The following is a 26,954-nucleotide window of genomic DNA, read 5'->3' on the forward strand; positions in this document are numbered from 1 at the left end:
TAGCATTGGATACTGAGCAGGGAGAGGCTTTCTGACATTGCTTCTCCCTCCATTCTCAGCTAGGACAGCTGAGCAACCAGATAGTGCATAACTGGTAGGTTCACCCTGTTCTGATGGAGTACAGAGCTCCTTCACACTGTGAACCCATTAGGGCCCACGTAAGCAAGCCGTGGGTTGGATAAAGACAGCTTCTGTGGTCCACAAGAAGAGGGATGCGATGGGAAACAGGCCAGAAGATGGGAGAGATGGGAGCAAGCACTTCACAAAACGCTGCCACATCATGGGAGATATTAAAAAGATGCCAACTCCACTGGAGAATGGGGAATTTTACCTTTTAAAAATTAGATATTAGTAATGGCATACACTTGTAATCCCAGTAGTTGAGAGGCTGAAACAGGAGGATCATGGGTTTGAAGCTAGTCTCAGCAACTTAGTAAGACCCTGTTTCCAAATAAGAAATAAAATCAGTCTAGGGGTATAACTTGGAGGTAGAATGCCGCTGAGTTCAATCCCCAGTACCACAGGAATTATGTAAAAGTTCGATATTATTTCCTGCATATTTGCTCATTTTTAAAAATTTGGTGGATCCAGGGAAATGGAGAACCATGTTCTCTTGATTTGTGTGAGTTGATAATGATCTTTTGTAGACAGTTGTGCTGTTTGTAGGTGGCAAAATATAAGTTTATTTACTCTGACTCACCAGGGTCACTTTTTTTGGTGGTACTGGGGTTCCTGGAAGCCCTTCTACCTCTGGGCTCCACTCCCAGACCTATTTTATGTTTTTGAAACAGGGTCTCTTAAGCCAGTGCAACTGGCTTTGAACCTGCGCGATCCTCCTGTCTCCGCCTCCCAAGTGCGGGGATTACAAGCGTGCGCCACTGCGCCCGGCGTCACCAGGGTCACTTGTGACCTCTTAAACCACTGTTTCTCAGCCTGGGGCCTATTGACTTTTTGAGCTGAATGGTTCTCTATGCACTGCCTGATGTTTCACATCATCTCTGGGCTCTACCTACCAATGGACAGTAACATCTTCACTCATGTGCCCAAGTCATGACAATGAAAAATGTCTCTTCCAAACGTTGTCAAATATCATGGAAAAAGAGGGCAGAAATTTTCCCTGGCTGAGAAGCACTGCCCTAAAGGAATAGTGCCATGGCAGTCAAGGGTGGACATACTGGGAAAGGTTGGACATACTGGGTGGACATACTGGGAAAGGTTGGTCCAGAGTTGCTCTGGTGTGGACAGCAGCCATGAGAAGGGAGCCCCCCCCCCCCGACCATGGGCCATAGGTTCTGATTTTCCCTGTCTCTTCACAGAACTCAGGCCAGTTGCTAGAGAAAGACAATTGAAGTGATCAAGTTGTTTTAGCTCTGTTCTTTTCCTATGCTGCCGCTATTATTTTAACAATGTAATTATAGCCTTAACATCCATTAATATTTTTATACAATAGCTTTATTGAGATGTAACTCACATACCACACAGTTCACCTACTTAAAGCTTACAATTAAGTTTTAGAATATTTTTTAGAATATTCATAGGGTGTGCAGGGACCACCATAGTCAGTCGTAGAACATTTTCATTACCTCCAAAAGAAATACCATGTCCATCAAAAGTCATTCCTCATTTGTTTTCAGCCTTCACTCCAAACTTAGGTTACTACTAATCTGATTTTTGTCATTGGACCTGCCTCTGCTAGATATTTCCTGTAAGTAGAATCTTACAATATGTGATTTTTTGTGACTATCTTCTTTTACTTAGCATGATGTTTTTGTGGTTCATCCATGTTTTATATGTATTAATATCTTAATCCTTCTCATGACTGGTAACACTCTGTTGTATAAATATACCACATTTTATTTATCGACACATCATCAGATGGATATTTTGGTTGTTTTTATTTTTTGACTGTTATAAGCAATGCTGCCATGAACGTCCAAGTTTGTGTGTGGACATGTGTTCTCAAGTCTCATGAATATATACTTACTGGCATTACTGGGCTATAATGTGGCTCTACGTGTAGCCTTTTAAGGAACTGCCAGAATGTATTCTATCAGGTATTTTGCTGTGTTTTACTGGACTTGGAGGCCAGAGACCAGACTCTGTGGGTCCCCAAATATCAGTTTTAGTTACTTGCCCCAGAAACCAAGTAGAAAAAGTAATGGTGAAAAGCAGGGAAGGAACTTGAATGAGTACAGCCATATTGAAAAGGCAAAGTGAGACCAAGTGTGTCAGCCCTGTCTTTGGGGCACTGACATGAGCTTTAGTTTAAACTGAAGAAGAATAGGGCAGGAGATGGAGGTATGTGTACCTAATCAGCCTTGGCAGAACAGTGATCTGATTGACCACCATCTCAGCTCTGGGTTTGTAAGGTGGCTCTGGACACGTCCTTATCACTTGAGGTGCCAAATTTCATTTGCTGCTTAGGATTTTTATACCTCCCATCCTGGAAGGAGGGAAATTTGGTTCCCACGAGACTACTGATCTTACTTGGTGGAGGAGAGTCTTGTCATGGGGCTTGAGAGGCTCTGCTGTTTCTGGAAGATGGAGAGTAATGAGCGGAAACTTCAGGTGTCGCTCCAGGGTCTGAAACAGGATGCTGTGAAGCAGGCCTTTGAATGTCCTTGTAAATCGTAAAAGTACCTTAGCTATTTCCATCTTGGTGTCTTCTTCCTTGGAGTAGACTGCTGGTTTTAGATGAACATTTCTTAAGTGATTAACATGCCTATGGATAGAGTTGAGAAGAAATCTTATCCAAAGTTTAAGAAAGTGAAGAAGACAGGTACAAAGTGAAGGCAGAGATGTCAAGCTTTATCCTGCTTTTAGTGACTCATTGAGCATCTGTAGGCCTGAGAGAAGAATCAGTGCTTTTAACAAAGGCAGCCTCCGAGTCCCCGACATAGTATACATGTGTACTAAGCACAGACACATGGTTGCCTATCTGGGTAATCTCAGCCACAGCGGGACCTGCTCCTCCTACTGTTCCATTTTCTGCCTACTAACACCTCAAATGGCTTCAAGGCTTGTTTCTGTGCCTTTGTTCATGAATTACATCCAGTGGGCTGTTGGAGACACTGGTCAATCAGGAGAGCAGGACCTGGCCCAGGTTCTGCCGTAGATGTCCAGTGACTGCGGGCATTTCTCTTGGTCCCAGGTGCTCACCAGCCCCAGGACCCCTGGCCTGCCTCACTTCCCAGGAGTGTGAGGCTCAAGTATTGTAATGGGGGTGAAGTGGTGTGAGTTAACCCAAGGCAGGAGGGCTCCCCGGCAGAAGGCCATGCTGGCCCATGACCAAATGGGGCTATGCTGCTGGGACCACTGGGAAAAGAAAGAAACAACTGGGCATTATTTTTCAGTCTCAGTGACAGGACCTGATTGCGCCCAGTCACGCTTCACACCTTCCTCTCTAGACCACCCAGGGGACCCAGCAGCACCTTTGGCTCCTGCCCCTTGGCCAATCTTGGCTTGGGGGCGGGGAGGGAGGAGATCAGATTTCAGGTGTGTCTCTATATAGCCCAAAGCCACCCGAGCTAAGCCTGTGGCTGGCGAGGGACCTGCCGAGGATGAGGGTGTTTGCAGCCTTTGCTTGCGTGGTACTGATCCATTCAGGTAAAGCATGGCCCCTGAGTACCCTCCTGGGCACACCACCTCTCTTCCCCTTTGAGGATTTTGTTGTTTGCTTGTTACTCGCAAAGATGTGCTGTGAGACCTCCCTCTGGATGATGCTGAGTCTGTTCTGGGGCCAGCCTGCCTCACTTGGCAGTTGAGGCAGGCTGAAATAATCAGACTTGTTCTTGCTCCAGAGGTGTCCCCAGTAGTGTGGTCAAGGGTGTATGCTGCAGAGAAGTACCTGGTAGAGTGTGGCAGCGTGTGCATCCCGGAGGTGGCATGGGGTCCCTGCTTGATCCCACAGATGGTGGCTGTAGCAGTTTGGGGGACAACAACAAGTAGGACTTCCCTGACAGGGGTTAGGGTGCCCTTCGGTGAGTCAATGCTCTCTCAGAGGGCTGGGCCCTGGGAACTGGGATAGGCCAACTCATCTTTTGTAGCTCAAAGCCGAATAGTGCTCTGTGAGCCTGACAACATCACTCAACTTCTTTGATCCCAGATATAGAATAATGAGCACTCAGTGAACCCCACACAACCTGTAGTGAGGGTTAATTATTAAAGACCCCCTGGGGTGACCTTTACCTCACTGTGGGGGGTCTGAATATTGGTGATGCTTAGGGCAGTCTGTTCTCCATGCTTCAAGTCCTGGACCTGAGAATCTAGATCAGGGGAGATCATGGTAGATGTAGCTCAGTCCTGGCACATTGCATAGAGTTTTACGCACAGCAAGGACCTGCCCTGTGGTCTGATATATGACAAAGCATATTTATATCTTCTAGAGCGGAGCTGATGGAGACTGCAGCTGGAGGGGGGGGGACTTCTTTCTTTGCACCTCGGGGCAAACAGGAAAACAGCTAATGAGGGCAGGCCATCCTGGATGGCCTGCGATGTAGACTATATTCTAAGGCCCCAAGGTGATTTCTAATTCACGAAGCAAAGTAATACTATCTAACTTGGGAAATAAAGTGAATGTCTTAAAAATGTGATAATGACAGGGGAGTCGGTGGCTGACTACCCTGTGTTGGGCTCTGTGCCATCACATTATGTGGTTCATACTCCTTCAACATATTAGCAGTTATAATTAAGTTTCATTTTAGTGAGAGAGTAAATAATGTGTCTCAAGCCATTCAGCTCTAATGCTAACCAGAACTGTGACCTGGGCTGTCTCCTTCCCAAGCTCTTCTCGTGCCCACTACTGCACGCCATGCCAGTGAGCCAGAGTGCCGTGACATGTGGTGACGATCAGGTCTCTCTCAGGTCCACGCGAGGCAGCCCTCCCTACACACGGGTTCCATATCCACAGATCCAACCCACTGCAGGCAGTGCACTATGGAGCTAGTACTATGATGGCTGTATCTACACTACACACCAGTAACATTTTCTTATCACTGTTCTCCAAACAGTGCAGTAAAACAACTAGTTAATAATGTATGAACTAGTATAAGCAATTCAGAGATGTTCTAAAGTATATGGGATAAGGTACATATATTATGTAAATATTATACCTTTGGTAGTAGGCCCGTGAGTGTCAGCAGATTTTGATATCAGTGAGGGAGCGCACTAGAACCAATTTTTCCAAATGTTGAGGGAAAGAAGTAACCCAACTCAGGTCCCTGAAATTACAAGATAAAGGTGGTTCATTTCTCCTTACTTAAAAAATGTGTTCAGTTGCTTCATTCCAATAGCAAACTGATCACTGGTTTGTTAAGGAATTTGCAATGAGGAATGCTCAGGTTCGTATTAGTATATGGGTTTCCTAGGATGTGAAACTTTCAGTGTTAAAAGGGTTAAAGTCGTGAGCAAAGAGGACAATGTCGGTCACCTTAACACAGAAGACTCTTTTCACCATGGCCCCAGAGCTGTGTCTTTGCACTTCGTGTAGAATCATGAAAAGAAGGAAAAAGCAGGGTATGAACTGGTCTTTGGATGCTGCGTGCCCTGCTTCCTTTCCACTCTTGCCTCTGCGAGACCCAGGGTGCTCCCACACATGGGGCAGGGATGACCTCTCTTGTGTCTCCTCAGCTCAAGCTCTTTGTGCTCAGGCTCCTCTCCACGGTGCTCATTGTCCATCCTCCTGCCTTGACCCTTCAGGACCTTCAGCTTCTCATTTGTATTTCTGTTTTGCTTTCTTTCAGCCATGGCTATTAGTAGAGGTCAAAGAAGGCAAGGTAGGTGCAGACCTTAACATTTCCCCCTTCCCTCTCCACTTAGGATGACATGTGCTTTGGGTTGAAGTCCTTCTCTTGCCTTATTGCTCTGACTAGAGTCTCAAGTACTATAGTGAAAAGGAGTGATTATAGTGGGTATATATGTTTCCTTTATGATTCATCTGTTGACAGACCAGGATCCTTAATGTTGTATTGTTCTTGAGTACAGGAAGTTAGGAATAGCATCACTGATGGGGGTCCAGGAATGTCACAGCCTGTCATGAGCATGGAGTGGCCCTGGAGTCCTGAGTTACTTTACCTCTGTTGCAGAATTCAGTGGCTGTGGGGGCAACTTCACGAAGAACTATGGCCTAATCAAGAACGTTGTTGGGCCACAAACACGTTGTATCTGGACCATCAAGATAAACTCCAGCAAACAAATTGTTTTTCGGATTCCAGATCTCGAGTGAGTATTGCGGTTGTTAGTTCTCCCTGCTGATGTGCGGTACTTTCTAGGAAAGCATCTGGCTTCACCTCTTCTGGTCACCTGCACTCCTCCTTCCACTAAAGCCACATGGGGCAATCTAATTCCATTGCCATCCGGCTTTCCAGTGGCTCCCCACTTTCTGGATAAAGTTTGATCTCCTCATGCCTTGCAAACCCTTCAGGACCTGACTCCTCCATCCCTCTTCCCCCTCTGTCCTCTGTCTCTGTCCAGCCTTGACACATTGAGGCTTCTGGATGCTACAAGTCAGCAGTGATCTGGCTATACTCATACCATGCCACCTGCTAGTCACATCCTGCCCCTACCAGACTCAGCCACCCCAGCCAGGCTTTTCATGTTGCACTTCATGCTTCGGCTCCAGGCAAACTCTTTCACGACAGCTAAACCCCTTTCCTCATGAGATGTCTGCAGAGCTGGACAGAACTTCCATTGTGATGTGTCCCATGTAATACCAGAGGAAGAACTTCAGGTGGGGTTCAAAGTACATGACTCTTGTCTATGTGCATGTTGACTGGACTAGGAGGCTGTTTGGGGCTTCCTAGAATCTTTCTTGAATAAATGAGGTGGTAACATCACAGAAAGGGGAGACAGGAAGTGAGGTGTGGCCCTCACACACTCACGGCTGGGCCTCTCCTCTCACACAGATTGAGGCTTAAGGAAACTCTCCACTGTGTTGGCTGCATTTATTCTTCTGAGGCCCCAGATCATAGCAGGTGCCTGGAATGAAAATTCCTGAGTGGAATTTCCAGGGCCATAGGTTGGACTTCCCAGGAGACCTGAAACCATGACACTTGGAAGTCACCTGCAGCCCAGGTGGAAGGGAGGGCTTTCAGGGAGGATGAGAAGGGCCGGAGGTGACTTGACATTGTTGTTTCAGAAGACCCGATAGACTTTCCTCCCCTTGTGTTTCATCTGGCTTTGTTCTTCCCACAAGCAAATCTGTAAGGTTTCTGATTTTGAATCATTGGTGGAAGACATCTTCAGGGTGGAGAGAGGACAAACACTGATACAATTTTTTCCTCTACATGAACAGGTTAGACTGTCAGAATGAGAAATTGGAAATCCTGGATGGAGCTCCTCCAGAAAGTGTTTCTTTGGGGATATTTTGTAGAGGTCATCGCCTGAGCTTTCGAATATCTACCAACTTTATGACCATCCGTTACTCCAGAAATCCCAACCATGCACCTTATGTATTCTACATCTATTACCATGGTTATGAAAAAGGTAGGTAGGTGGCATAAAGGTTTCTGCTGGTGCCACCCTGACTGGTACAAGTCCCACTATGAGGCATGTTGGTCAAAACCTAGAGTGTGACTGGAATGTGTTGGAGTCATTGCTCTCCTGGTCCACCCTTGGGTGAGAAAGAGTTTGGATAAATTGATGACTCTTCCAGACACATACATAGGTTCTATTCCAGCATCTCTTCACATCTACATCTTTGGGGTTGGTTGATTAGATACGCAACAGTTGTTGAAATTGTTCCTGTCACCTTGAGGATAAAGCATAGGTCTTTCAGAATATCATATTTTTCCTAATCTCATTGTGGTACCTTGGGTATTTTCTAGTGTACTTATGTAAACTGTGTAGTATCTAAACTTCACAATATAGGAAACAGGTAAGATACATAGCACATATAAAATATAAGATAAGGAACGTGATTATTGTCTTCTGTCCTATCAATCAGAGAAATCTTTGGACATACTGAATCACATGCACACAGAACAATACAACATAAAGACACCAAGTAGCAAAGAAGGAAGCAGTGTCCAGGGCAGCTCCCTCAGACAGTGGGGGCAGCTGGGGACACCAGCGGCATCCTCCCAGCTAGCGTGGTCCCCGGAGACTTCCTAGGGAGCTGTTGCTCTGGCCTGACCTTCCCAGGCAGGCTGGTTGGCAGAGGACAGCATGGGATGTGTTGAGAGGATCCCATGGAGTGAAGGTGGAGGGTCAACAAAGTGGGTGCATCTAGGAACAAAACAGAGAGAAAGGTGCTTCCTCTGGTCCCACTATGTCTCAGGAAGAGTGGAGCTGGCTCTGGGGCCTGGGCTCGCACTGCCCTGCTGGGTGGGCTGCCTCTTGTTTCATGACTGGTGAGGGGCATCTGGAGACAGAGCAGGGCATGGTCCATTATCTTGGTTCTGGATGGCCCATGTTTGATTCTAGAAAGCTTGGTGGGCTCGAGGAAATAGAGGGTTCTTCCTGAATACACAAGGGAGAGGAAAGGATGCAGATTAGGGACCTTCCTGACCTCTGGGGGGTGGAAGCCTTAGAGCATCTGCCTCCATCCCCAGAAAAGGGAAGGGTGTCTGGTTCCTGTAAACCACATAGGAAGTGGGGTTAACTTTCCTTCCATCTACATTGCAACTGGAGCTTTGTCTTGAAGCTTGAGGGATCACCTGAAACTCACTGGTGTGTTTGTAGAAAAGAAAGTCCTAGTTCTCTTGGACCTTTGTAGGCTGAATTTTCCAAGTTCTCATATTTGACTCAAGTACAGACAGGCTGGTCCTCTAGTGGAGGCTCACAGCTCTTCATGCCCAGAAAATTACTGGGAACAGTTTCAGACTAGTTCTCTGTTCCCACTGAACCCTGGAGATAGAAGAGTATGATGTGGTCAACAGATTCTTGGCCTCTGGTGACATTCTGATGTCTTTAATTAGAAAGGTTCAGTTCAAGTGTGACCCAAATGGAGACAGTTAGGTGACAGTAGCGAAGTCCCTGGTCCTCGTTCTGCTCCTGGTTTAGGTATGGCTTAGGGTATGCCTCTTGCCTCTTTACACTGTGCTTAGCTCATTTATAAATTTGGGATAAGAATAGGTACTGTCATATTACAGTGCTAGAAACCAGTTTATGTTTAGTCAGCCATGTCACACTGTACAACATTAATAATTTGGCACGGGGTGTCTAATTTCATCCAGACAAAACCCCAATATTGGCTTACTAAGCCCTAATTTACTTATGCTTCAGAGAAGTACATATATTGGAAATACCTTGCCCAATGCTGTAATGACCACAAGGCCTGTGCCCTAGGGCTGTTGATGGATGGGCTATGTTCCAGGCCACAGTGTCATGTTAAAGGATGACCACGGTGCCAATTGTACTGTGGGATGCCATGCGATTGTTCTCCAGACTCTTGGCTCCAAGTATGTAACTTGAAATAGTGAGATTTCCATCAATTTAGATGGTTCATCTCTCTACATATGACAACTTTTCCATCAGTTTCTTGAAGATTGGGTTGATCATTGGTATCATTATCAAGTTTTATGAAGAAATATTCAGCTCAAAGTCAGTAGGATTGGATGTCTTGTCTTGCCCAGGACTGCGGGGATCCCAGGACAAGGGGTTTTACTTGCAAACATTGAATGTTATGGGAAAACTAGGAAGGTGGTCAGTCACCCAGCTGAGAGCAGAGATTTCTCACTGTGGCTCCAGAGTGGGGTCATTGCACTTTGGGTAGAGAAAGTAGGAGACAAGCTGGTCTTTGGATACTGAGCACCATGCCTCTACTCTCCCTCTATGAGACCCGGGATGCTCCCAGGCATGAGCCAGGGATGCTCTCTCCCATCTCTGCTTTGCTTTAGCCCTTTGTGCTCAGACCCATCTCCACAGTGCTCATTGTCCATCCTCCTGCCTTGACCCTTTGGGAACTCCAGCTTCTCAATTGTTCTTCTGTTTCATTTTCTTTCAGATGTAAACCTTGCTGATAAAGTAAGAAGAGGTAAGTTCAGCCATTATCATGTTCCCCTTTCCCTCTTTTTACAGGGCAATTTATGCTTATGGTTGAAGTCTAAATAACTCAATTGGAGAGGCTTGTACTACTGGGGACAATCCTTGGGCAAAAAAAACCCTGTAGTATTTCTTCACCTGAACATCTTGTTCACCCTCCACAATCCCTAATTCTACTCCCCACCTACCTTTTGGAAATTGCTCCACTGCCCCAGAAAGCACCCTGTACCTTCCCCTCTGCCCAAACTCAACAGGCAGGAAAGAAAGCCACTGCCCAACAGAGCCTGTGTCACCAGAGGATAGAGCCTTCTCTGGGTGCCCAAAGTGTGGAGTTGAGGGTGGCTCCACCTGCAAATGAGCAATGGCAGCATCGAAGGAGGTGGGGAACAGTGGTGTATGAGGCTGCGGGCTAGAGGGAGCACAGGATGCCTCGTGATGAAGGCACCTGTGGGCCAATTTGTAACCTTAGTGATCAGGAAGAGCCCGGGTCAGAAGTCAACAGCCATGAGCCCATAGCATCCTAGAATGGACCTCAAGGAAGGGGAGGTTTTCCTCACATTTTGAGTGTTGAAGCCTGAGGCACCCATGAATCTGGTGGTGGCCCCCCACACACAGATCTTAACAGGAGAGTCATTCCTATTTGTCTGGGGGCAAGGCTTCTCTTGGGGTAGGAGTATAGCCTACTTGCTCTGTCTTAAATATGATCTAGGACCTCCAGGGAAGCAAAAATTTGAAAATGAGATTCATGAAGAAAAATATTTGAGGGAAAGGTTGTTGATCTCTTCTATTTTCTTTTCTTTCTTTTTTCTTTTGGTGGTACTAGGGTTCCTGGAAACCCTTCTACCTCCAGGCTACACTCCCAGACCTATTTTATACTTTTTTATTTGGAAACGGGGTCTCTTAAGCCAGCACAGCTGGCTTCGAACCTCCTGTCTCCACCTCCCAAGCGTGGGGATTACAAGTGTGCGCCACCACGCCCGGCGATCTCTACTATTTTCAATGAGCCTAACATACTTTAGAGATGTGTAGCCATGTTCCTTACAAATCTTGCAAAGTCTAAACAAAGCCCACCTGATCGGATCATCAGACTGGGATCCTCAATGTTCTGTTGCCTCTCAGGACAGGAAGTTAAGAGGATCATCAATGGCAGGGACCCAGGAATGTCTTAACCCATCACGGGCCTGAAGTTGTCCTGGAGTCCCAGTTTCCAGGTTTCCTTTGTTTCTGTTTCAGTGCATAGTGACTGCGGGGGCATCATCACAGATCTTGGGGGCAAGATTATCAATTATTTTGGGCCGAAAACACTTTGCATCTGGACCATCAAGATGAAATCAAATTACCGTATTTCTGTAATAATTCCTGTTCTCAAGTGAGTGCTAAGGTTGTGAATTCTCCCTGCTAATGTGCGGTACTTTCTAGGAATGCATCTGGCTTCACCTCTTCTGGTTCACCTACACCCCTCTCTCCACTGAAGGCATGTAGAACAATCCAATTCCATGGCCCTCCAGCTTGAAACCCTTCAGTGGCTCTCTGTGTTCTGAATGAAGTTTAAGCTCCTTCCCATGCCTTGAAAACCCTTCAGGAGCTGACTCCTTGATTTCTCCTGCCTTCTGATCTCCGCTCCCCCTCTGCCCTCTTTATCTGTGCTCAGTTTTGACATGCTGAGTGTTCTGAATGCTCTGGAATCTGGTAGAGATCTGCCTATACTCAAGATACATTCTCAGCTGGATATACCTTTCCTCCTACAAGACGCAGCTTCCTCACCTAGGGTTTTATGTTGCATTTCATGCTTCTGCTCCAGGAAAACTCTTTCATGACAGGTAAACCCCTTTCCTCATGAGAGGTGTGCAGAGCTGGGCAGAACTTCCTCTTCCATGTGTCCCATGTATTACCAGGAAAAGAACTCCAGGTGGGGTTAAGTGCAATGTAACTCTTGTCTGTCTGTGTGCATGTCTACTGGAATAAGAGTCTCTTTGGGGGGTTCCTAGAATTTTTTTTAATGAGCAAAGTGATGCCACCAAAAAAGGGTTTCCACTTGCAGCATTTGTTAATACATGAGATTCTCAGATATTCTTCCTGGAATTCAACACGGGAGCCACATGTCCATCAGTAGTGGGGAGAATGGAGGCTGAGAGTCAGCAGGTGCTCTGTAGATGGGAAGTACTTTATAAATAGCTGCCTCAAAACTAGGGGTAACCTCATGTACAGTCCACGTCTCACTATATGGAGCTGCCTCATCAGCTGTGGAGGAGAAGGCCAGAAGCAAAGTGTGGTTCCCACACACTCATGGCTGTAGAGGCTGAGGTTCAAGGAAACTCTCCACTGTGTTGGCTGCATTTACTCTTCCATGGCCCCAGATCATAGCAGGTGCTTGGAATGAAAATTCCTGAGTAGGATTTCCAGAGCCATAGGCTGGACTTCCCAGGAGACCCGAAACCATGACACTTGGAAGTCATCTGCAGCCCAGGTGGAAGCGGGGGCTTTCAGGGAGGATGAGAAGGGCCTGAGGTGACTTGACATTGTTGTTTCAGAAGACCCGATAGACTTTCCTCCCCTTGTGTTTCATCTGGCTTTGTTCTTCCCACAAGCAAATCTGTAAGATTTCTGATTTTTTTTTTTTTTTTTGCAGGTCTGGGGATGGAACCCAGAGGCATTTGACCTCTGAGCTACACCCCCTGCCCAATTTTTTATTCTTTATTTTGAAACTGGGTCTCACTGAGTTGCAGAGGGCCTCACTAAGTAGCTGAGGCTGTCTACAAAATGTGATCCTCCTGTCTCAGCCTCCCGAATGTTGGGATTACAAGCGTGTGCCACCACGCCTGTCTATAGGTTTCTGATTTTGAATCATTGGTAGAAGACATCTTCAGGGTGGAGAGAGGAAAATTCCAAACACTGATTCCTGTTTTTTTTTCTTTTAACCAACAGTCTCACCTCTAAGAATGAGAGCCTGGAAGTTCTAGATGGAGCTGAGGGGGCTGTAACATTTGGGAGGATTTATGAAGGTTCTGATATGAGCTATTGGTCCTCCTCCAACATTGCATCAATCAAGTACTCCAGAACACCCAAACAGAGACCTACATACTTCACTGCATATTTCTATGGTGTTCCAGAAGGTAGGTAGGTGCTGGAAGGGCTTCTGCTATGGCTTCCCTAAGCTGTGTAAGCCTTGCTATGAAGCATGTTGGTCTATAAAGCCCATGTGTGTGACTGGGATGTGTCTGATCTCCTGGATCAGCCTTGGGTGAGAAAGAGTTTGGGTGAATTGACACTCTTCCAGATACAAACATGGACTTCAACCCAGCTTTTATTTTTTACATCCAACTCTTTTGGGTTGGTCAACCAGATATAGAATAGTTACTGAAATTGTTCCTGTCACCTTGAGGCTGGAACATAGGTCTTTCAGAATATCTCATCTTTTCTTCATCTCATTGTGGTCCCTTGGGTATTTTCTAATGTATTAATGTGAAATGTGTAGTATGTAAACTTAAATATATATAGAATATGTAACATACATATTGCATATAAAATATGTATAGAAATACACATACATACACATATTATATGTGTATATATATGTATTTATATATGACTTATAAGTCATAGAATGTAATTAAAGTGTCCTTTCCTATCAGTCACTTTTTTTCGACATACCAAAACCTATGTGCACATTCTTCACTCTTAAAAGGCTTATCATTCAGTGCAGAACTAAAACAACTTATGAACAAGTAAAGAATTATGTAAAGAAACCAAGTAGCCAAGCAGAAAGCGATGCCCAGGGCAGCTCCCTCAGGTGCTGAATCTTGGCTTCAAGAACTTAACTCAGAATCTTGTCTTCAAGAACTTAACTCAGGTTCCTGAAAGGGTGAGATTTCCATCAATTTAGATGGTTTATCTCTATGCACATGACAAATTTATTTCATCAGTTTACTTGAAGATTAATCAAATTGATCCTTGGTCTCATTACAGAGTTTATGAGAAAGAAGTATTCAGCAGAGAGTTAATGGGATGGTCTTGGCTTGCCCAGGGTTGAGGGATGTTAGAACAAAGGACATTAATTGCAAATGTGTGAATGTCATGGGCAAATCAGGAAGGTGGTCACCCAGCCAAGAGTGAAGTTTTCTCACTGTGGCTCCAGAGTTGGATCTTTACACTTTGAGAAGAATCATGAAAAGAAGAAGCAAGTATAGCAGGAACTGGTCTCTGGATGTTGAGCACCGGCCTCCTCTCCACCCTCCCTCTACTGTGAGACCCAGGGAGCTCCCAGGCATGAGGACAGGGATGCCCTCTCTCATTTCTGCTCAGCTCCAGCTTGTTATACCCAGACTCCTCTCCACAGTCTCGCTGCCCTTCCTTCTATCTTGACCCTTCAGGATCTCTAGCTCATTTGTTTTTCTGTCTTTGTTTCTTTCCAGGCGTAAGTGATGCACCACGACCTGCCAGAGGTAACTACGGACCACATCTTCTCCGTTTCCTCAACAGAGACTATGTACTCTCTGGTTGGAGACAAAATAACTCACTGGGAAAATTTGTGTACTGGCTTAAGGAAAGCAGATTAAGTTTTGACTCTCTAATTAAAACTTCCAGAATGTTTCCTAAATCATCCTGTCCACCAGACTCTCATGGACCCTCTCCCCTCCCACTGGTGACTTCTCCACATCACCAGCAAGCCCCTGCACCACCCCCTCCCCATGGCCTCAACAGAGTGCCTCTCCACAGAGCCTCCTTTGAACACCTGGAGTCTGCAGGGATGAGGGCGGCTCTGTCTGAAGGAGGAGAAAAGAGGAAGGACATCGGAGGAGGAGGGCACAGTAGAGCGAAGATGGGGGCTTGAGGGAGGGCAGGTTGCCTGGTTATGTGGGCACTGTGTGACTACTAACTGGTTGATTGACTGATTGACCTAGTGATAAGGAGGTAGCACCTCAGATCTTGTTCTTTACAAACAGGCACTCTTTGGATCCTAGAACAGTTTCCCAGGGGTGAGCTATTATCATCCTCTTTCCTAGTGTTAAGCCCTGAGTCATCCCTAAGCAGCTTGGTGGGCTGCTCCTAAGATCACAAGGAGATGAATTCTCATTCATCTGTGAGGTCAGACCTCTCTTGGAGTATGAAGACTGCCCTTGTGCTTTCTCTGGCTTGCCAGAAAAAGCTATTTAAGGGGTGGAAGTGAGGTTTTTGTGCTGATTTCTTCTCCTCAGTCTGGCCTTGAGTTCGATGATAAAGGGTATTGTGGCAAGCAGGTGTTAAATTTCTATTGTTCTCCACTTGTCAAAGTGGCCACAGTGAGTGTGGATCCCTTGAAAACCAGTGAGTGAAATAAAACACAAGAGCCTTGCTTGTGTGGGGATCACAGGACTCAGACAAGCCATATTGTTTTTTCTTAGCCAACTGTTAAGTTAGGAAGAATTCCACCTACAAATGGCCTAGCTTCTCTTTGGCATGAGCTGCCCTGGATTTCTGCTCTGTTTGTAGAGGAACGTGAATGTGGGGGCGTCCTAACTGATCCTTTTGGCACTATCGCCACCCCTGGTGTGTACAGTCCCCAGTGCATCTGGATCATAACTCTGAAGCCGAGAGAGAAAGTCATCCTGAAGACCATGTTTGTTGAGTGAGTGCTTAGGGTGGGAGTTGCCTTTGCTGACAACATCATTGTTTCTGGAAGAGTCCGTGTCGGTCTCCTCCAGGTCTCCTTTCTTCCCTCCACCGCAGACTTGTCACCAGTTTGGCTCCTTGTGGCTGCCCACTGAAAACCCTTCCTTAATACCCTACCTCCTGGGTTAACCCCATTCTGTTTAACACGGCTTTGCAAAGTCCTTCCTGATCTGGCGTGTTGGTCTCTCCTGCACAGAATCACCTTTCCCCCCCAGCCACCTTTGTGTGGTGAGACACTAACACTTCGATATTTTTGGACATATGATCTGTTTAGCGGTCCCCTCCTCTGCTCACATCTGGAAGCCATCTGCAGCCCAGGTGGAGGAGAGGCTGCAGGGCATGGTGGAGCGTTCCTGGGATAACTTTCTTTTTACAAAAGCACCGGGAGGTTTTTCTTCTACTGGCCGCCTCTAGCCTTTTGATCCCCACAAAGTCAGTGTTGACTTGTTTTCCAGTCATTGTTGAGGGAGGCTTCAGGCTGGGGGGAGAGCGATTCCAAACCCTCATGCCTGCCTTCACCTCTGCCCCGCAGCCTCACCTGTGTAAATGAGTACCTGGAAATCCTGGATGGCCCCCTAGGGTCCCGCGTCCTTGGGAGACTTTGTCGTGGCTGTTCTCTAATCTACAAATCAACGTTGAACATCATGACTGTCAAGTACGTCACCAATTCCAGCCGGCCTCGCACCACGTTTGCTATGGATTATTATGGAGTTCCAGGTGATATGTGGGACAATATCTTGTTGTGTTTCTCTCTCCTGAATGTGTGGTGTGCTGTGCACATGGCTCTTTATGTGGCTGGTGGCATAAAATTGGGCCAATGTCCTGTCAGGCCATGGCTGAGTAAGGTGGTGTGTACAGCAACCCTCCTCCAATACATGCACATGTCCTGTCATCTTCTGGTGTGTTGATCCCAGTATTTCTACACCCTCATTTTTTTTTTTTTTTGTGGTCCTGGGGGTGGAACCCAGGGGCTTTTTTTTAAAATCTCTGGGCTATACTCTCAGACCTATTTTATACTTTATTTGGAAACAGGGTCTCATTAAGTTGATGAGAGCCTCACTCAGTAGCCGAGGCTGGCTTCAAACTTGTGCAATCCTCCTGTCTCAGCCTCCCAAGTGCTGGGATTACAAGTGTGAGCCACCACGCCGGGCTCAAGCTCATATGTTATGATTGAGTAGAGCCAATATGAAAACTGTTTTCAAAATGATTCCTTTCGTCTAGATGACTAGGCATGAAATCCTCTGAAAATAGAATTTTTCTCTTTTTTTAAACCAATGGTATTATAAGTCATTTCGCATTTTCTAGTATATATTTTGCATAACACTGAGTATACTTAGTGTTCCATATACGTGCATAAAATATATATTCTACATATGTGCACATGCTCACTTATCCAAATATATGTGTAATTGTATATGTGCGTAGATAGATATACGCATGTAAGTGAGAAGCACAAAATACGCATGTGACTCAATGTATGTAGTCTAGAAATTTTGATGTTCCAAGAGAAGACGATATCAAATTATACAATATTATCAACTAAGTCCTGGATTCTGGCTGGCCTGCTTTGGTCTTTGGTTAGAAGAATCCAGTCAAACAGTGGCCATAGGAGTCAGTGAAGAAAAAAATAAATAAACATTCTAGCCTCTGTTCTGCTACTTACCTTCCATGTGGCCTTATGTAAGTTGTTCTGACTTGCTTTACTTCAACTTATAAATTGCGGATAGAAAAAAGTAACAACACCCAGAAAGGGGGACAACAGATCAGTCCACAGTTACTTAGCACTTGCCCTACACTAGACACACTAAAGACTTCAGAGAGGCTGTAACATTTCATCTCGGGAAGGGCCTGTTTGCCCATTTTACAGATGAGGAACCCAAGACTTAGGAGAGCACTGAGCTGTTATTCCCAGCAGGGTTGTAACCCAGGGACTGATGCATGGGCTGTGCCTGCCATGTCGTGTCAGGAGGATGGGCCACATCTACCATGGGATACACTCATATTTCTTGGCTCCAGGTATCTTACCTAGTTCCCTGACTAGTAAATGACTTTATCTATCAGTATACTGCAACATCAAACTGATCACTGATTTTAATACAGAAGTAACAGCAAGAAATGTTGAGGTCAGAATTAAGATGACCTGAAAACTTTTCTGATAAGGCCAGCGCTGGGGAGCTTTTTGAGAAATGGAACATTCCATGCCCAAACCAGGGAAGTCCCAGGGAGTTGGGGAAAGTTGGTCAGTCTCATCAGAATTGACTTTTATGACCATGCATGGAAAGGAGTAACAGTTAGTTCATTGGGTGGAAGTGGAGAAGCCAGGAGAGAGCAGGGATGAGTGACCTTTGATGCTGAGAACCATATCTCCTTCCCCCTTCCCCCTGTGGGACACAGGGTTTCCCTAGGGATGGCCAGAGTGATGCACCCCCGCCCCCCTCAGCCCTGCCTGCTGCATACAAGTCCTTCCCCGCAGGGCTCACTGACCCCTGTCTGCCTTGGACCTCAGTCACTTCTGTTTCTCATTTTTTTCTATCTTTTTAGAGTCAAAGACATCACTAAGAAAGTCAAAAGGTAAATATGGATGATATTATCTTTCCCTCCCCCTCTCCTTGCAGAAAAAACACAGGCTTTGCGGGTGGACTCCCCATGGTGCTTGATATTTCTGTACAATCAGCTTGTGCCTCTACAAACCCTAAAACCCTCTCCCTACCCCTCAACGATCCCCTCTCTGTTCCTCCACAACCTATCCACAGTTCTCTGCAGCCCCAGAGAGCCCCTGCCCTTAGTCTGCCGAGCTTCAGAAGGAAAAGAAAGAGGCCACCTCTCCATGGAGTCAGTGTCACAGGAGGACCAGGGCCTCTTCTGGATGCCCGAGTGTTCAGGGACAAGGACAGCTGCATCAGCAGGAGAAGTGAGGACAGGGAAGGAGGAAGGGCCAGTGCAGCATGAGGAGGCTGGCTGCAGGGAGGACAGGTTACTGTATATGCAGGGACTTAGAAACTTATTTACCAAGCACTTAGAATGTGCTGGAAACAGTGCAAAAGTGATCCTTATAAACATGAACACCTATGGTCCTAGACCATCTCTTAAGGAAATTGCTATTTTCCATCCTCATCACAAAGTTTGGAAAGAGAGAGCATCGCTCAAAGCCATGGGCGCAGATGCGTCTTTAACATAAATTGTATCGGCTGAGAGGTTGGGTCATTTGCCCTCTCTCCCTGGCCTGCACTAGAAAAAGAACTCCAGGGAATGCTCTTGAGACGTCAGCACTGAGGTCCTGTTTCTCAGTCTGGCAATGCCGGGAAACAAGACACGTTTCATTCAGAGATGTTCAGTGATTTTTGCTTCTCAACAACCATCAGCAAATGGTGCTTTAACGCCAGCTAGGGTCTTACAACAGCTCTGGGAAGAGAAAAACATACGAGGCTACATTGTCTGTGGGACTGTAAGACTCATGTTATCTGTGCTGCGTGGCACCCTCGTGGATCAGGAAGTTAGGTAGACAAACCAGGAAATGAGCCCCACAAACACCACAGCCCCTCCCAGGCCAGAGTCCCCGAATGTCCCACATCTCTCCTTCTGCCTGCAGGGCCTGGGGAGTGTGACGGTCTCGCCATAAATCCTTTGGGCTGGTTCAACTCCAAGGGGAACAACATTTCCTGCATCTGGACCGTCCTGATAAAGCCAACTTACCAAGGCCTCCTGGCATTTCCTTTCCTCGGGTGAGTGCCCAGGTGTGAATTTCCTTTGCTTGTGGGATTACAGCTTCCAGGGAGAAGTCTAGCTTGGCCTCTTCGAGTTCACCTTCCATCCACCCATAGCTGGCTTCTAAAACAAAACCTGAGTCCATTTTCACTCCCTGCTGAAAATCGGCAAGGATTCTTCGTGGCTTTGCCAAATCTTTCCTGACCTGACCTCTTGCCGTCTGGTCACCTGTTTCTGGGGCCTCCCTCTTTGTGCCGAGTCCTGACCCACGGGGACATGTAGCAGCTCCCACCTTTGCTCGGCTGAGAGCTCTGTGTGGGGCCTCCTTCACACAGACACATCTTCCCCGGCACAGGCATCTCTCTTTGCGGGTTTGGTTTTATTTTAATTAAGTTTGAAGTTTAACTCTTCCGAAATGTCTTCATGACTCTTATCCCAGGTAGATAGACTTACCTCTTCCCTTAAGTTTTCTCAGGAACCCCATGGAAACCTTAGGTGGAGCCTAATGCCTAAATTTCCCCTTGCTTAAGTTGTGTGTGTGTGTGTGTGTGTGTGTGTGTGTGTGTGTGTGTGTGTGTGTCTAATAGAAGGGGAGCTCTAAGTTTGGTGTGAAGAATGAATGATAACATCACAGACGGCATCCCCGGCACATCTGTATGTTATAGCATTTTTATCTCCAGGCATTTTTCACAGACTTTGGCCTGAGAGTCGCATTTCCATCCATTCTGGACTGAACCATAGATAGCCTCCAGTAGTGGATGAGAAGATGGCTAGGACCTATGTAGCTAATCCCATGCCCCCTGCAGACCTGCTGAGGGGTGCACACCGCCATAGGTGGTGCAGATGCTCTGTTGAGATGGCTGCTTTCAATCAGGGCTCAGACCATCTTCCCAAACTGAGCCCCAGGCATTCTGAAACAGGCAGTGTGGTGCAGGAGACCAGGGCCGGGAAGTAGAAGAGAGGGAGGTCAAGGAGAGAAGGCAGGGCCAGTAAGCCAAGCATTCCCAGGGTCACACTTCCCTCGGCCACAGAGGGATGTACTATTGAAAACACTCCCCTTGCTGCCCATTGTCCTTTTAAAGACTGATTTTGGAGCCAGGTGCAGTGGCACACGCCTGTAATCCCAGTAACTGGGAGACTGAGACAGGATGATTGCAGTTTCCAGGCCAGCCTCGGCAATGTAGCAAGACTCCCAGCAGCCAAGCAAAACCTTATTTTAAAACAAAAAATAAAAAGGGCTGATATGTAGCTTGGAAGTAGATAGCCCTGGGTTCTATCCTCGGTTACCTCCCGGCCCCCTTACCCTGGCCTGATTTTGGATCTGCTGTCCCTGGCTCTGAGGTAGGATTCAGGCTGGGCTAAGTCATCACTAACGAGAGCCATGCAAGGATCCTGGTGGGATGTCCATTGAATGTCTCACACATTCAATGCTCCTGACATGGGAATGTGAGACCTTCTGGGGCCACGTGAAGAGGAGGGATGGAGGATCGAGACTTGAACAGTGCAGGGGTGAGAGGGATACTGGAGCCCTCACAGGACTAAAAGTACTTGGATGGAGCTGGAGGACCCTGTGCCCCTGCTCAGGTCAGGGAGGACGAGCTGGTGCTGGAGCGGGAGTCAGCTGTCCACCCCTGCCTCATCAGCAGGGGCGGGGAAGGCAGGAACAAGGCAGTGGCAGCCCCACCCTTGTCTAGTCCTCTTACGCTGGCACAGATGCTGGGGCCCGATGAAACTCCATTGCGTTGGTTGTATTTTGACTGAAGTTGGTTGGGATCCTGAGATTACTGTCTCTGCACTGGAAGCTCAGAGTTAGAGGCAAGACTCCCTAGAAAACACCAGCAGCCCTGGTGGAGAAAGGCCTCCCAGGTTGAAAAGGCTCCCGGGCTCACTCTCTTGTTCAGAAGAACCGATGGCCATCCCTCCCTGGTCCTCTCCAGCCATTCCTCCTAGCGAGTGCCCTCCCTCTTCAGCCTGGCTGCCACTCACTGGTGTTGGGCAGCCGCCCGGTGCAGGGAGGGCGACTCCAGTGCTGACCTCCTGCGTTTGTCTCTGTTCCAACAGCCTCCCCTGTGAAACCGAAAGAACAAGATTCCAGGATTATAATTTCTCAGTCAATACCTATGAGAGAGTCTGTCCGAGCATATCTTTCACCTATAAAATCTTATCCGACCACACGCTCATCTCGTACTACAGAAATTCCATTCATGAGCCCAAGCTCCTCGATGCCTACCTCTACAGCGACTCTGAAAGTAGGTGGGCGACATGTTCCTTCTGAGTCCCTTTTCTTTCATTTGAATTCTGCCAGAATGTTTGTTTGGGGAGGTAAGTGATCACTTGAAACTTGGCGACATTTTAGGAAAGAAAAACAAACCATAATCCTTCCTTTACCGGACTGCTGCTGTATTCCTCCATGGAAACACAGTCCTATGGCTTTGACTGAGAGTCTGTGGTGAGGGCAGTGCTCCCTGTGAGTCCCCCGCTCCAGTCAGTCCCTGGGGCTTCGAGTCCTTTCAGGATGCTTGTGATCTTTAATTACAGCAGGTCCTATCATACTCAAGCTAAATGTGCAGGAGAGGTACAAGTGGTGAGAGCTGTCATCTCAGCCTGGGATGCGGGTGCCAGGTGCCTTTAAGTAAGAGCTCTCACTGTTAGGTCAGAATTAGTGTAAAACTGTTCCGCCTTGTCCAGAAATGAATGGGTTTCCAGGGGCATGGGATGCTAAGTGCCAAAAATGTGAACATTTTAGATCATCTTAGACTTTGCTTTCCTGACTATGACTTAGATTAGAAAACTTGTACTTTAACTCAGTAGAATGAAAATCAATAACAAAACCAAAACTCAAAACACAACCCAAATAATAGCAGTAGCAACGGACAGAGAAAGCAGCTAATGAACTGGTCTTTGAGCCAAGAGAGAGCCTTGCCCTCTTTCTGCCCTTACCTCTGTGGGACCCAGGGCTGCTCCCAGTGATGGGGACCGGGATGTTCTCTCCTGTCTTTGCTCAGCTCCATCCTTTGCACACAGAACCCTCTTTTTCTTTTCATTCTTATATGCCTTATTATTTCTTCTTTTTTAATTTTTGTGGTACTGGGGCTCCTGGAAACCCTTCTACCTCTGGACTACACTCCCAGACCTATTTTGTACCTTTTATTTGAAAACAGGGTCTCTTAAGCCAGTGCGGCTGGCTTCGAACCTGCGCGATCCTCCTGTCTCCGCCTGCCAAGCGTGGGGATTACAAGCGTGCGCCACCACGCTCGGCTTATATGCCTTGTTTTTATAATTTTATTTTATATACTTTTACTGGGGCACTGTAGCCTCACATCTTTATGTAGTTCAGAAAGGTAGGGACATACATGTGCACAGCACTCAGTGAGCTTCTGGCTCCCTCCCCACACCCATACATGCTACTGTGTTTCGCGTATGGTCATTTTGCTTATGTGCATGCTGTCAATGGTAATGTTCCCTTCATTAACTCAACATGTCTTCATGTTCCATTTTCAAGTCTTGACTCATCAGTGACTTACCACAGTTCATTTTCTCTCTTCATGTATTTTCAGAAACAACGGTGTCACCAACAAAGAAAAGAGGTAAATATGGCCTAAATGAGTCCCCTTCTCTTTAAATAGAGAATACCTCTTTTGCCGTCAGAGTTTCAATGACTCACCTGGAAGCCGATGTTCTGGGGACATGTTCCCAGCCCCAAATGAGCAGCAGCTGTTCTTGGTCATCTTCCCAACCCTTAATCCTCTTTCCTTCACCTCTCTGGGTCCCCTTCTGACTCTTTCTCCCAGCCTATCCACAATTCTTCATAGCTGCAGAAGCACCCTCTACCTCTTCTCTGCTCAGCTCAGGAAGCAGGGAAAGGTGCTGCCTTCTACAAAAACCTTGACACAGGGAAGACAGAAACGTCCCTGGACAGCTGGAGTTGCAGGTGGCTCCATCTGAAGGAGAGACGAGAGCTTTGGAAAGGGGACCTTGTAGCCAGAGGGAGGCTGTAAGCTGGAGGGAGCAAGGTTGCCTCTCAATGCAGGCCTCGCTTATTGATTGCTTGACTGATCTAGTAAAATAGAGGTGCAAGGTACAGCTCTCATGCTTAATAAACAGGCCCTTCAGGGCTGCTACTGCTGGTCCTCTGTCCACAGGGCACAAGGACTGTGGTAGCCACCTTGCACATTCTACAGGCAAGTATCTTAGCTCCTTTGGGCCCAGAATTTCCTGCGTCTGGAAGATCCATTGGAAGCCGTCGGGGGACGTTCTGGCATATCCTATGTCCAGGTGAGCAGAGGGTTTTGGACTGTCTGCTGATTTTCTGGCATTCTAGGAAGGAGTACTTCTGGGTCTCCTTCAGGTCACTATTCACCCAACCTCTTGACACACTGAAAACACAGTCTTGCCAAGCATGATGGCATATGCTTGAAATCCCAGTACTTGGGAGGCTGAGACAGGAGGATTGCACGTTGAGGCCAGCCTTAGCAACCCAGTGGTACCTTGTTTAAAAATAAAAAATAAAAGCCGGGCGTGGTGGTGCACGCTTGTAATCCCCGCGCTTGGGAGGCAGAGACAGGAGGATCACTCAGGTTCGAAGCCAGCTGCGCGCGCTGGCTTAGGAGACCCTGTTTCCAAATAAAAATGTAAAAATAGGTCTGGGAGTGTAGCCTGGAGGTAGAAGGGCTTCCAGGAACCCCAGTAGCACCAAAAATAAAAATTAAAATTAAAATTAAAAATAAAATAAGAGCTGGAGGTACCACTCAGTGATAGACTGCCCCTGAGTCCTCCTGTCTTATCCTCCCAACTTCTGGGATTACAGCTACATGCCACATGTCCCATAATTCTTGGAGTTTCTTACTCTATCATATTTTGTCACTCTCCTGACTTACCTTTTGGTTCTTAGCAGAAAACCTTTCAGTGACTATCTGTCTTTTGGATAAAGTTGATTTCACTTAGAATGATACTACACAACCTTTTATGATCTATTTCCTAACTTTGTGCTTGAACCATAAAACACTGAATTTTCAAAACCATCTAAAATATCCATTTAAAACCACTTAAAAGATCTATAACTTTGAAAAAACATTTAAAAGATCCATAACTTTACTCAATCTCTACCCTCTGCCTGGAATGTACCCTTGCATCCCTATCAGATCCATTTGTTTTATGTTTAAGATTCTCTGTTTGTATTTGTGATTTAGAGCTAATTCTTTCAAAAGTCTTCCTAATTCTATTCCCAGTTAGACAACTTTCCATGTTCTTTATGTTTTGTCTGAGCCCCTTACAACTCTTTTTGTAGCATTTAGAGAATAAAGTTGTTTTTGCTTATTTACTGTTTCTTTCTAACAGAATAAGTGATCTTTCTTTAGGGTCAAAGGACTAGTTCTTGAGAAATGGGAGGAAAGAAAAAAGAAGGAAGGGCAATAGGTAGATGAAAGTAAAAGGAAAAACAAGGAAGAGAAAAGAAAGAGAAAGAGGGGAAAGAGGGAGAACACAGCAGTTTTGAGGCCATGAAAGACTTTCAAAACAGGAACAACTTACAGCATTTATATCTCAGGCAGTCTTCTCCATTAACATAATATCTTCCTGCATATTAATTATAGATAAAAGTCAGACAGAGCCTGCAATGGCCATAAGTGATGGAGATTCTGTAGTAAAGAGTTCCTGCCCCTCCAAACCAGCCACAGGAGTAAAATCACCATTAGGTTACAGAGGTGCCCTGTAAGGACAACTTAGAGTTGTTTTTATAAAAAATAAGCTTTCTTCTATCTACCAAATCTTAAGTCAGGGATTCTGGAAAAAAAAGTAACAGAGAAGACCAGGAATGAATATATTAGAGGAGAAATTTGTTGAGAGACTTAGAGATAAAACAAGTGGTCATTTTCTGCCTTACTCCAAGTATTAGAGAGTGGACTATTCTGAAAACATCCCTACGTTGATCTTTTATACTTTTCAAAGATTTATTTTTGGATTTGACTGTCTGTAGAACCAAGGAGAAATCTAGGCTTGGTTGAGAACATAAGCAATAAAAAGAATGCCATGCCTTTGTTCTCTGATGAGCTGTTTCACCTGATGTCTTGTTATATCCCTGAGAGGTCCTCACTTTCCTTCTGTAAGCATGAGAAATTACGGTGAGCACGTGAAGATAAGGGATAAAAGATGAGTTTAGAAGACTGGAGGGTGGAGAGAAGAGTGAGGAGACCTCCCAGGTCTGGAATGTCCCCGTGAGTAGTTTCTCTCTCAGTAGACAGGTAAAACTCCCCCCTTTCCTGAGCCCATAGCTAGAGGAAGCAAGCCTGAGATGTTGTATCACACTGCTCCACTTCATGCCCCATATGCCTGGGGAAGGGGTGGTAGAAAGCAAGGCTGATAGAATCACGTCAAGGGCTTCTCATCCTGACGCCAAGGCCAGGGAATGCACATCACTGCCTTACTTCCATTTCAGTGTACCAAGGCCTGAAGCACAGCCTGGTCCCTCAAATTAAAATTCCTATGTGAGAATCCCAGAGCCACTGGCAGAGCTTCCTAGGAGAGTAGAAACCATAAGATCAGAAGCTACCTGCATCTCAGGGGAAGGGGAGGTGTCCTAGGGTGGCAGGAGGTTCCTGGAAGACCATTCTCTGCTCAAAAGAGTTGAGAGATGTTTCTTTCCTTTTCTAGACCTGGCCTTGCTCTACTCAGAAGTGAAGCTAGTGTGGTCTTGTTCTCAGTCATTGGTAGAGGGAGACTGCAGGCTCAAGGAAAGATGATTCTAAATGCTGATGTCTGCTATTTCCTTCGCCAAAACAGGCTCAGCTGTGCAACTGAAAAGACAGAAGGATCATTTGGACATATGGGGTGGGATTACTTCTGGAAAATTTGCAAAGACCTCTCCTTTTCATACAAACCATTTTCCGGCCATGTAAAGATCTCATACTTGGAAAATTGGACTGGTTCAGCCACTTCCACGGATGCATTTTTCTATGCTTTTTCAAAAGGTAGGTGGGGTGGGTGGACCCGCTTATGCTTCTCTCTCCTCCCCAACCATGGCTGTGTGGCATGGTGGGTCTGAGGTTGCATGTGTAACTGTTGAAATAAGGTTGAGAAAATGTCCTGGCAGACCACAATCAGGACAGAGCAGAGCCAGTGCGATCTGTCGTGCTCTTCAGAAACACACACAAGTCCTGTTATTTTGTAGAGAGGTCCTACCCTGGAATTTCAGTACAACCAGATCCTTGAAATTGGGTAGACACATGATTAAACATATTTTCAGGGTTGAAACTTTCACTCAAATTATGGGAATATGACCCTCAGCATACTAGCCCTTTATCATTCTTGATCTTGTGCTCTTATATGTGCTACATGATGCAGATCACATACCGTCTACTTTAGGCACATACAGTAAGATTTACAAATATACTACTTTAGGTAATACATGAGGAATTTCAGATGGTTATTATTTTTTAAAATAACTGTATGTGGTTGGTATTACTATCTTCACTTTAAATATCAGGAAACTGAAGTTCAGAAAGAGTAAATAACTTGTCCACAGCCACACAATTACCAAGTGCCAATTAGGTCTCAAGCCCAGGGCCACCTGGATCTTAACCTGTGCTCTTGCACAGTGCATCATGAGAGAAAGCCACACCGGC

General features: G+C 46.2%; 1 protein-coding gene across 1 annotated transcript in view; it reads left to right on the plus strand.

Annotated features, from left to right (window-relative positions):
* The window catches only part of LOC308262466 (scavenger receptor cysteine-rich domain-containing protein DMBT1-like), a gene marked incomplete at both ends in the record, with an annotated part of 99,283 nt that overhangs the window by 70,995 nt on the left and 1,334 nt on the right, over window positions 1-26,954 (plus strand). The window contains 8 exon segments of the mRNA XM_080694876.1: window positions 6,084-6,219; window positions 6,670-6,727; window positions 15,177-15,285; window positions 15,451-15,586; window positions 16,163-16,347; window positions 19,220-19,352; window positions 21,397-21,584; window positions 23,478-23,610. Of these exon segments, the coding sequence (XP_080551002.1) occupies window positions 6,084-6,219; window positions 6,670-6,727; window positions 15,177-15,285; window positions 15,451-15,586; window positions 16,163-16,347; window positions 19,220-19,352; window positions 21,397-21,584; window positions 23,478-23,610 (1,078 nt within the window).

Source organism: Muscardinus avellanarius (genome assembly GCF_963383645.1).
Source record: "Muscardinus avellanarius genome assembly, chromosome: 4".
NCBI classification, from domain to species: Eukaryota; Metazoa; Chordata; class Mammalia; order Rodentia; family Gliridae; genus Muscardinus; species Muscardinus avellanarius.